General features: G+C 41.5%; 1 protein-coding gene across 1 annotated transcript in view; it reads right to left on the bottom strand.

Annotated features, from left to right (window-relative positions):
* Nucleotides 1-12,177, bottom strand: part of ZZEF1 (zinc finger ZZ-type and EF-hand domain containing 1) — a 144,281-nt gene that overhangs the window by 42,170 nt on the left and 89,934 nt on the right. The window contains exons 28-33 of the mRNA XM_056127447.1: nucleotides 11,668-11,764; nucleotides 9,478-9,943; nucleotides 7,158-7,322; nucleotides 5,329-5,448; nucleotides 4,368-4,529; nucleotides 1,770-1,899 (exon numbers count right to left, since the gene is read on the bottom strand). Of these exons, the coding sequence (XP_055983422.1) occupies nucleotides 1,770-1,899; nucleotides 4,368-4,529; nucleotides 5,329-5,448; nucleotides 7,158-7,322; nucleotides 9,478-9,943; nucleotides 11,668-11,764 (1,140 nt within the window). The remainder of the gene's footprint in view (nucleotides 1-1,769; nucleotides 1,900-4,367; nucleotides 4,530-5,328; nucleotides 5,449-7,157; nucleotides 7,323-9,477; nucleotides 9,944-11,667; nucleotides 11,765-12,177) is intronic.

The raw sequence follows: 12,177 nt of genomic DNA, 5'->3' as shown, positions 1-12,177 counted from the left end.
AGAAGATAAAGGAACTTTGTGGGGCCACTCCCTCAAACAGACAACACTATACAGTTTAATAATATGGGAGCTGACAGGTAAATCTGAGAAGTCTAGAGAACACACAAAGGAATATCAATTGGTGCTAGGTTTTCAAAGGAGAAAATTCCTCAGTGTAGATATCAACTTTAGGATAGCATGTATTATTAGTTGGTTTCGAGTAAGTATGATGGCTGGTCTGATAGGAAGAATATCATGTACTAGATGAGACAATAAGGGGCAAAACAATAGTAATAAAAGAGGCAAAAGATTCACTACCTAGCATACTTTTCTTAGGAGGGATAACCAGATAAAGTAAGAAAAGTTAAGCCATAAAGTGTTTCAAATACTAGCCAAAAAGCTACCAATCAAAGAAAAAGTCACAATGTTTATATAGAAGAGTGGTATGACCAGATTAGAGCATTCTGAAATGTCCTTGGGTGATTAAGAGTAGACTGAAGGGCCAGAGAGATAGTATGGATGTCAACATGTCTGACTTGTTATATGGACAACACCTGCTTAATTCCTGGCACTATCAGGAATGATTCTGGAGCACAGAGCAAGGAGTAGCCCAAACCCCATCCCCCTCCCATCCCCAGAAGAACAAACTGAAGAGGACCAAGACTAGAGTCAGGCAAACTGACCATGACAGAGCTATTCAAGTACACCTATGGCAGGTAAAAACAGTGGAACTGAGCAGTAAGAAAGGAGGGCAGAGATGCATTCAAGGCAGCCAAAAGGAGGAAGCTTGGGAAATGGCTACATATGGGGCTCAGTACAAGGGAAGAGTCAAAAACATCCAGATGATCTTTGGTGTGGCTGCCTGATTAGACAAAGGCAGACACAGATAATACTGCAAAAAGATCACTGTTTCTAGGGATCAACAAAGGAAAACTTTCTGGAGAGACAGTAAGGACACTTTTTCATGAGGACACAAGTTGTTATACAAAGTACGTGAAGTTAAATGTAATTTCTATTTGTGCCCAGAAATAAGGGAATTAAATAACTAAGTCACTAAACAGCAGCAAACCAGAGCAAATCTGCCAAGTCACCTTGTAACTACAAAATGGCTTCCAGTAAGATAGTAACATAAAAGACAGAAAACTCACAAAGGCTGTTTTGGAGGATCAATCACAGAGGAGCTCTTTGAACAAGCAACTGGCACACAGTAGGCACATACAACTACAAAAATGAATGACTTAGAGGCAGCAGATGCCTGACAGAGTACGGTGATAGATAAAGAAATAATGTGGAGATGGTTACAGCAGATTGTCCAAGCCTGATATGTTTACCAGTTGAATTGGGTACAATTTTCTGACAGAAACATGGTGTTCCCTGCTGCTGCCACAGGAAGAGAGTGCTTCGTGCGGGACACCAGACTCAGCAAATCTACTTCTTGCTATAAATTAATAAACTGGCACTTAACATTATACTTCAGTTTCATGACTCCGTGCGCGCGCGTGCGTGCATGCGTGCGTGCGTGCGTGCGTGTGTGTGTGTGTGTGTGTGTGTGTGTGTGTCTAAGTCAAGTTCTACAGGAGGGAGCCAGTTTGTGACTGAGTCAAATTAGGATTCAGAGCTCCTGGTGTTAAAGACTATGCTTGAAACAGTCAGTTCACTAAGGACTGACTGCCATCTGGAGCCCTGTCAGGAGAGAGCCTAGTAGCAACCCCCCTCCCCCCACCCCCACAGACTCTCCTCTCTGAACTCCTAGCAAGTCACTTCAAATTACTCTTGTTGAGAGGTCTTACTTTCCTCTGCTTCTCTGGATCTTCCTGGGCTATTTTTTCATACCAGGCCTCAAACATGCCATCCTGACACTCATCCATCCATTCTGAATTCTGCTTGGCATCAGCAAGCTCATCTTCTTCACTCCACTGGCTGAAAAAGGACATAAAGAGAGAAAAGCATGCTTCTCCAACAATCAGAGTAAATGTCAGTTAGCAGACCGAGTTGGATATATGGGGCACTTCTAAACTTAGGAGGAGCCATCAATTTGATATTCAAAGTCGTAGTATTTAGGGGCCCAAGAAATAATACAGTAGGTAGGGAGCCTGCCTCACACACAGCCAAATCAGTTCAATCCCTGGCATCACATATGATCTCCCAAGTACCACCAGGAATGATTCCTGAATACAGAGCCAGGAATAATCCCTGAACACTGTTAGATGTGCCCCCCTCACGCCCCCCACAAAATACAACAGAAGTCCCAGTATTTTCAGTATTTGATAGGCATTTAAATATTTGACACACATGTATGTGTGTCTATGAGTGTGTGTATATGTATACCAACAAATAAATACAAGGTAAAAGTCTTTTCCAGGGCACTCTATAAGAAACAAAACATTAAGAGCTTGAAAAGTTGTATCTATACGGCATAATTCAACTCAATAAATACTGGTAGCTTTTATGTGCCAGACATTAGGGCAAATAATATGGTTGTTAAAAAAGTCTGATTTGGGGCCGGCGCGATAATATAGTGGGTAGGGCATTTGCCTTGCATGTTGCCAACTTGGATTCAATCCCCAGCATCCTGTATGTCCCCTGAGCGCCGTTAGGAATAATTACTGAGTGCAGAGCCAGAAGTAACACCTGAGCACTGTTAGGTGTTACCCCAAAAATAAAAAAAACAAAAAAAAAGTCTGATTTAATAAAAGTTAAAGCCCTAAAAGGCCGTGTGTTTTGAGGGTTTTACCTTTGGGTGAGGCTCAGGGGGAAAAAAAAAAAACCTCTCTGACTTATAAATGCTGGGGCTGGAGTGATAGTAACACTTGCCTCCCAAGCAGCCAACCCAGGTTTTCTCCCTGGCACTCCATATGGTCCCTTAAACACCACCAAGAGTAATTCCTGAGTGTAGAGCCAGAAGTAGTAACTCCTGAGTATTGCTGGATGTGGTTCCCAAACAAAAAATAAACAACAACAAAAAGAAATGCTCAGTATGGGATTGGAGTGACAGTATAGCGGGTAGGATGTTTGACTTGCATGTGGTGCCTTGTACATGGCTGACCCAGGTTTAATACCTGGCATCCCATACGGTTCCCTAAGCACCACCAGGAGTAATCTCTGAGTACTGAGCCCTCAGCACTGGCATCACTGGGTGTGAAGAAAAAGAAGTAATGTTCATTATACCCTAGTGAGATCAACAGGAGAATAGAATGTGGTGGTGCCATAGCTACAGCTCCCCCCTGGCTATTTTTAAGATCTTGATATAGTTAATCCTGGTGCTCAGTTTCAAATAAAGGGGTTCCCTTGAGATATAAAATTATAAATTTCCATAATTTTGGTTTACACTTTGCTTTAGCAACTAGAGTTATAAACAAAAAGATTTGCTGACAATACTAGCCAACAAATCCACATTCATGCACTCTACCAAAAAGACTCTAAGTCCATTCATACTTTAATTCTGGGCTACGTATTAAACTGGTAATGTAACAAGACTGTTATTGAGGGGGATGGTATCTCTTTGGATCTCACCTTGTTTTATCCTTACATATAATTACATATAAGTGGTGAGGCATATTCATCAAAAGTAGAAAAGCCAAGGAGATAGCTCACAGGGCTGGAATGCAAGCTTTGCATGCAGAAAGCCTGGGTTCAAACCCCAGAACCATCAGGAGTCAGGAGTAACCCTAAGCACCAAGATAAAGCCCAAAAACCTAACCTCTTTTCTTTTCTTTTTGGCTTTTTGGGTCACACCTGGTGATGCACAGGGGTTACTCCTGGTTCTGCATTCACAAATTACTCCTGGTGGTACTCGGGGGACCATATGGGATGCTAGGAATTGAACCTGGGTTGGCCGCATGCAAGGAAAACGCCCTACCCACTGCACTAAGCTCTAGCCCCATAAGAAACCCACCCTCTTAAAACAATGTAGAAAGAAAAAACCGAAGTATGCACCATCTTTCTTTATTATACTTTACCTTTTTGTAAGGTGTGAAGACATTATAGTGATTTAAATCACATATAAGCATAATTCAAAATACTGAAAAGGATTCTCTGATTCAACAAATTATATTAGTATCCCTATCTCTGACTTCATAATACCATCACCATAAGCACTACTATGCACCAGATATAGTGTCAAACATTTAGAACTAGAATTCATGTTTTCTTCAAAACAATCCTACTAAGTTTGTAGCATTATTATCTCCAGCTCTTAAGGATGAGGAAACTAAGGCACAGAGGGGTTGATTAAATAACTTGCCCAAGGTTATCCAACTAGTAGAAGGCTAAGCCAGGACATTACATGGAAAGTTTAGTCCCCTGTAATTTAAATTCCACGCTAGGGGCTAGGGTCCCTATATTCTATTATACTTCAGCACCTATAGAGCGCAAGACTCTTTTCTTACCTGATCACACTGTCATGGACACTTATATTTTCCTGTGACAGTTTCATGAGGAGTTCTGGTAACTGAATATCAACAAAGAAGGTGAGATCACTGGGTTCCCAGCCCATATCCAAAAGATGAAGCACAGCTGTCTGAACACAGGATAAAGCAGGCAGCAAGGACCTAACAAGGCAATAAAGGTGAAAATTATCAAAGCTGCCAGTCTCCAGTGGAGATGACAGAAACAACACAAGTCAGAAGCTTTATTTGTAAGTGGGAAAGAGAAGGGAACTACAGATTGCTGGTTGGGTTCCTAAGTATTTCCTTTCTTCTCATTTGCCATACAAACTCTCTTCAAAGGATGGCTTAAGTAAAATATTCTTGTAGCATACAGTAAGGTTTTTATCCGACCTAGGCGACAGTATATAGTACAAGTCTGAGTATACAAAGTACACTCAGATCTGAGTAAAAATATGACCCCCTGACCAAAAAAAAAAAAAAAAGCAAATTAGTCAAGGTCATGCAGTGCAATTTAGGACTGCAAGAGAATCATTTAATGAAAAGTTTATTTGTTAACCAATCTTCTCCTTTACTAAGGAGAAGATTGAGATATGACTTTTATATTCAAGTTTGTTTTGTTTTGGGGCCACACCTGATGATACTCCTGACTCTGCATTCAGACCTCAGGGGACAATAAGAGATGCCATTAACTCATCAAAAATTGAAAGTAACAGTTGATACAATCTGAAATAAACCAAGACCTAGTTTAAGAAAACTTACACTCCATAGAGATAAAAGCCTGGGAGAAACAATTCTGAACATGCATTCTGTTTAAAAAAAAATAATTAATGTGAGGTCAGGGAGATAGCTCAGTTGCAGAGCACAAACCTGCATGTGAGAAGCCCTGGGTTCAGTCCCCATTACCACAAGCAAACAAAAGAAGAGAATTACTTATTTTCTGGATAGTATAGTCATTCGGTACCTGTCATTCAAGCTGTTAAATCCTTTAATTGCTTTGACCAAAAACAGAACAAGTTGATAGTAAGTGTCTCGAATTTGTTTATGTAGATCTGCACCACAGCCTTCCAAGTGTCCAAAATAACTAGAAAGAGAAGAAATCACCAATTCAGTTACTATAACAACATAATTTACTTAACCATTATTCCTTACAAGGAAAAGAAGCAAGCTGCATGAAGTGGCACAGAGACTAGGTATGTACAAGCTAGATCAACTTTAGAAAATAACTGGCAAGTGAATCTATCTGCCTGCATCAAGAAGGTTGCCCGCACCAACAGCATGACTTGATGATTATCTTTCTTTGCTAAAAATCACCCATCCCACCACCACTTAGTGCCAGATATAGTGTTCAGTACTTTTCAAAAATTACCTTTTTCAATGTTCTCCACACAGGCAGACCTCCCCTGCCTTGCTAACTTTAGTATCATTTTCACTATTTTTTCTAACCTTGATCCTGGTCACCTTGGGACTTCAACACCATGGGAATTATGCTCAGTTCTTTATTCTGAGTCCCCTGCCCTCTTTATCTCCACCACCTTAAATATCCGAGTCTGATGGTCATACCCTTAACCTTGTCATTACAATTATGCCATTACCTCTAAAGTCCTGACTTGAGAACCCTATTCTGACCCCAGCCTCTCATTACACTACCTCTAAAACACACTCCCACATTGCGCTTTCAATCCCAATCCCTACTCCAGCCACTGCTCCTATTCTTTGTTCCACACCAGCTTAGATTCCATGACGTATCACCATAAACAAACATCAGCTCCCGCTCCCCCACCGTTTTTTGTTTTTTGGGTCACACTCAGCAATGCACAGGGGTTACTCCTGGCTCTGCACTCAGGAATCACTCCTGGCGGTGCTCGGGGGACCATATGGGATGCTGGGAATCGAACCCGGGTCGGTCGTGTGCAAGGTAAATGTCCTACCCACGGTACTGTCGCTCCATCCCCACATCAGCTCCCTTAATGCTTTCTCTCTCCATGAATGTGCTTGAGAAATAGTATACCAATATCAAAGCAATTGTATGTTGCTGAAGGAATAACCACACAACTAAACCAACTAGAACAACTTGAAGTCCAAAACTATAATCCTCAAATAGGCCCTCAAATTTTACAGGCAAGCTAATGAATGAGTTTTTTCAATTTTCACTATGTGAAACCTTTGTACCTGTCAGCAAATTACTACAACCTTATCTTAAAGTTTCACTATGAGCAGATGACTATCCCTATACTTCTGTTTGCTTTTTGGGCCACACCGGTGACGCTCAAGGTTAACTCCTTGCCTTGTGTTCAGGGATCACCCTTGGTGGATATGGGGGTCAGTATGTGGTGCTAGGTATCAAACTTGGATCTGCTATGTAAGAAGCAAGCACCCTCCTCAATGTATTCTCTCTCCAACCTATACCGTATTTTTTAAAAGAGAAATTATCATGTAGAAATATCCTCATCTGAGCACCACAAAATCTACGAATCAACTTGCATACATACCTGTTACGTCTTTTCCTCCTGCTACTAGTAGATTTCTTTCTTCTAATGTACCTGCTACTACAATATCCCATCTCTTTCTGAACCAAGTTTTCTTTGGTAACTGACTCATTCCCACTAGCTGACACACCTACTCTAACTTACAAGCCTTGAAATTATTCCACATCCATTCTAAATACTATGTTATTCCACTTCCCTTTCAGGATAAATTTTTCATGATAATTGTTTCTTTCTTCATTTCATCTTTCTCCCATTCTCTTTTCAACTCTGTTTGTATTCCTTATATACTAATAATTGTACTTACTTGGTAAACTCTTTCTGGCAGGACAGAAGCTCCAAAAGGAAAAGTATAAACGGTGGGTGGAAGCAATGAGGCTGTCCAAGGGATTCTGAACAATACTGAATTATCCTCAGGGCTTCAAGGATGCTTTGGGCTTGGGCTTTCTTCAAGGAAAGAACCTTTATGATGCTGGAAAGAGAACTCAAGTCATGAATGCTCGAAAAATTCTTGAGCTGGGACAAAAGAAAACATATTTCCCATCAAAATTCTATTATTAAAAAGAAAATATTCAGAGGCATCTGCAATATAATTCTGGAAGTATATTAACACCTGTTTATTATTGTTATCATTAATCCACAGCATTACAAATCTGTTCACAACAATTACCTAAAAGGCCAAAAACCCATATTAAGAAATTATTAAGGTACTGCAGCACTATTCACAATAGCCAGAATCTGAAAACAACCTGAGTGCCCAAGAACAGATGAATGGATAAAGAAATTATGGTACATCAACACAATGGAATATTATGCAGCTGTTAGGCAAAATGAAGTCATGAAATATTGTTATAAACAGATGGACATGGAAAGTATCATGCTGAGTGAAATGAGCCAGAAGGAGAGGAACAGATAAAGAATGACTGCATTCATTTGTGGTATATAAAAATATATAGTAGAAGACTAATATCCAAGGTCAGGGAAAACAAGGGATAGGAGGACCGGTCAATGGTTGAAATCTACAAGTGTGTGTGGGGCGGTGGCTAGGTAAAATAAAGAAGTGATAAGTACAACAATAATAGTTGGATACGATCATGCTGGACAAGAACTGAGTGTTAAAAGTAGGTGAAGGGATATACACGACAACCTTTCAGTATCCATACTGCAAACCACAATACCCACAAGTGGGGAGGAGAGAGAACGGACAGGGAGGAGAGGGAGGAGAGGGAGGGGGAGAGAGACAGAGACAGAGAGAGGGAGGGAGGGAAGGAGGGAGGAAAAGCACTGCCATAGAGGCAGGCAGAGGGTGGGGGTGGGGGGTGATGGAAGGGAACCTGGGGACACTGGTGCCAGGAAATGTACACTGGTGGATGGATGGGTGCTGGAACACTGTATGACAGAAACCTAATCATGAGCAGCTTTATAAGGAGCTATCTCAGTGATTCAATAAAAAACTATTGAAAGAAAAAAAAAGAAATTATGAAGATGCTAGATATTATAGAGGTTAAAATTCTTGTCTTGCAGAAGACTGACATTGCTTTGACCCCCAACAATATAAAAAGAGTCCTCTAAACACTGCCAGGAGTGACCCCTGAGCACTGCCAGGTGTGGTCCCAACACCATACTCCCAAAATAAAAGAAATTAAGGGTTGGGGATATGGTTCAACATCAGAACATATGCCTTATGTGAATGAGAACTGGGGTGAATCCTTAGCATCACAGAAAAATAATTCAAAAGGAATTTGGTATCTTTTCTTTCTCATAAAAACAAAGTTTTAATTCTTAGAAGACAAATTTAAAACATGCCTCCAGAGATGTACATTCATACTAACAAAAAATTTAGACAGAAAATATGAAATCCTAAGTTTCTAGGACTAACAGAAGACAAATTTGTGATAGCTACCAAATTTTTTTTCACCCAAATAGTATAGTATTACAATATAATTTACAGACACTGTATTATAATGTACACCTTTTTTAAAAAAAATAAATAGTTTCATTTGGAGGATTTTTAAAGTGTGGAGGGTGAGAGAGTGAGAGAGTAATGTACTCGAGGGGCTGGAGCAATAGCACAGTGGGTAGGGCGTTTGCCTTGCATGCAGCTGACCCAGGTTCAATTCCCACCATCCCATATGGTCCCCCGAGCACCGCCAAGGGTGATTCCTGAGTGCAGAGCCAGGAGTAACCTCTGTGCATGGCCGAGTGTGGTGAAAAAAAAAAAAAGAAAGAAAGAAAATAATGTACTCAAGAGAGAACACGGGCTTCTGCAAGGGTGGAGAGAGCCCCTACACACATCCTAGCATTAGACACAAAAACATGAAAGTACACATCTCAAGAGGGGAGATGCGGGCGACACATGTGCTCGGGCACCACATGTGATCGGCCTTGTGGGCGCAAGCAACACATGGGCTCTGGGCAGCATATGTGCCTATAATGTACACTCTTAAAATAAAAAAATACTTATTAGGACAAAAATGTGACCCACTATTTTAAGTGAACATTCTAAAACAAATCTTGACCTAGCTTTTGGCTCATTTTCAACATGAACTTCAAAACTCTAGCTAGCCTGAGTACCTATAGTTTAAAAAAAAAAAGAGTTAGAAGTATTACCAAACTGCTGGACTCACCTCTCATGTGAGAGTGACTGGTCTTTAATGAAGTCCATGACATCCTTCAGTACCGGGTATTTCTCTTTCATTGTGGGCACTAATCTGGCCTCCTCCATGGACCGAAAAGAGAGCAGCCGGAGTCGCCCTCGAGTGAAAGGAGGCCGCCTGGTGGGTGTGGAGGGTGATGAAGGCTCTTCAGTCAGGGCAGAAGTCATGTCTGGGGTCACGGGGCCATTACTGGCAGGCATCTTTGTCTGCACATCCAAGCCAGAACTGTCTCCCGCAGCAGAGGAAGCTGCCTCTGCGGGAGGTGGTGAAGCCTGGAAATGCTCTTCCACCACAGAGCTTGTCCTCGGACGTTTGTCAAGTAGCTGCAGATGAGCAGTTTCATCTGTAGTCACCAATCTGTCACAGTTTTCTTTAGAATTTACACCCACAGGCAGAAATTTCAATAATAGAATACTCTTCTGAATACATTCTTTTGCTAAATGCAAAAAAGGATAGTGAAAAAAAAAAAAAACAAAGGTAAATGTACTGCCTGTTTTCAGAAAGAACATAATCTATACTATCGAAAGCTGGAACGATAACACAGGGGGTAGGGCGTTTGCCTTGCACGTGGCTGACTGGGGTTGACCCGGGTTCGATTCCTCCGCCCCTTTTGGAGGGCTGGCAAGCTACCAAGAGTATTGCGCCCACACGGCAAAGCCTGGCAAGCTACCTGTGACGTATTCGATATGCGAAAAACAGTAACAACAAGTCTCACAATGGTGCCTGCTCGAACAAATCGATGAACAACGAGAGGACAGTGCTACAGTGCCATTAGGTCTAGAGTGATAGTACAGCAGGAAGGGTGCTTGCCTTGCACATAGCTGACCTGGATTCAATCCCTGGCACCCCAGACAATACCCTATATTCAATAAGTCAAAGTTTAAAAAAAAAAGTTTTGTAAAAAAAAGTTTTTCAGGGTTAGAGAGTAGTATGGTGGGCAGGGCGCTTGCCTTGCATGTGGCCAACTCGAGTTCAAGCCCTGTCACCCCAAATGGTTTTCTGAGCCCCATTAAGAGTGATCCTTGAGTGCAGAGCCAGAAGTAAGCCCTGAGCAAACAGCAACAAAAAAGGAGGAAACAACAACAAAAAAAGGTTTATGATGTAAAAAGTCACAGTGGTCATTTTAAAACATGTCTGGAGACTAGGGAAAGGACTCCTCCATCTACCCCTCACCCAATCTTTGGGACTGGAGAGATGTCTCAGTGAGTTGGAGTACACACTGAGCATGCAGGTGGCCCAGGTGCAATGCTGCGGAACACTGCACATGGCTCAGTACAGTCGGGAGTGAACTCCTAGCACTGAATTAGGAAAAGTCCCAAAGCACTGCTGGCTGTGGTCCAGCATAAAAAAGTGTCATCAACCCTATTAGTATTTGTTTCATCTCCACCCAATTCCTAGATTATTTCCATACAGATCCTAGTTATGACATTGTTCCTTAATTAAAACTTCCATGGGCTAGAGGCAATACAGTAGGTAAGGTGCTTGCCTTGTATGCAGCTGACCATGGTTCAATCCCCAGCACATGTTAATAGTTGCTGAGCCACCACAAGGAAGCCCTGAGCACCACCAGGTATGGCTCAAAACCAAAAATAAAACTTCCACATTTAAAAAAATAATATAGGGGCTGGGGAGACAGCACAGCGGGTAGGGCCTTGGCCTTGCACGCGACCGACCCGGGTTTGATTCCCAGCATCCCATATGGTCCCCTGAGCACGGCTAGGAGTGATTCCTGAGTGCAGAGCCAGGAGTAACCCCTGTGCATCATCGGGTGTGACCAAAAAAAGGGCAAAAAATAAATAAATACATAAAATATCACCATGATGTCATTTAAAAAATTAACAGTAATTCCTTTATATTATTGACTACATTTTAAAAGTGTGAATACATTAAAAAATATAACAAGATATAACTCTAAAAATACCTTATTCCCCTTAGAGAAATAATTAGAAAGCTGCTTCATTCAAATCATGTTAATAAACAATTCTTCCTTTCTACTATTTTTTCTATTTGTGACAAAGTCTTGGAAACTATACTTAGTGTCTATATTACATTCCCTAGAGCAATATTGTGCTGACTCAAATAATCAAGAAGAGAGGTCTCTGGTTTCCTATGCAATGAACCGAGAAGATCTACAACATCCCTTGGAGTTATCACACTTACCCAAGATCTCAGGGTTTGCCTCTGCAACAGCTTCCAATCCGCATTGATCTTCGGTCTCATCGCCTAGGCGCATCAGCAACTTCTGCTTCATCTCTAACTGGAGAAGGGGAGGATTTGAACATAAACATAAATTATGCTGTCTGGACAGGGCATCAGGGCAGCATGGGCAGTGAGAGAAAACTACTTCAAAAGCATAATTATGGGGGAACTTCCCAGTTTTTGTCCAGCCAAAAACTGGACTCAGCTAGTTCTGCTTGTTCTAGAAGTAGCCAGGCTTTGAAGCAGTGTAGAGGTATGCCAATCAAATCACCTTCCTTTGGACTCTATGTTGGGTGATTTGTGTCCATAACCTTATTATAATTTTCCATAATTACCACACCATATTTGATGGGGTTGAAACAGTAGGCAACAAATCATAGAGGGAAATATATGCCTCTAAGAGAGCCTGGCAAGCTACCGAGAGTATCCTGCCCGCACGGCAGAGCCTGGCAAGTTACCCGTGGCATATTC

The sequence above is a fragment of the Sorex fumeus genome, unplaced genomic scaffold (genome assembly GCF_029834395.1).
Source record: "Sorex fumeus unplaced genomic scaffold, SorFum_2.1 ptg000063l, whole genome shotgun sequence".
Taxonomy (NCBI): domain Eukaryota; kingdom Metazoa; phylum Chordata; class Mammalia; order Eulipotyphla; family Soricidae; genus Sorex; species Sorex fumeus.
This window is presented reverse-complemented; position numbering and strand designations above follow the sequence as displayed.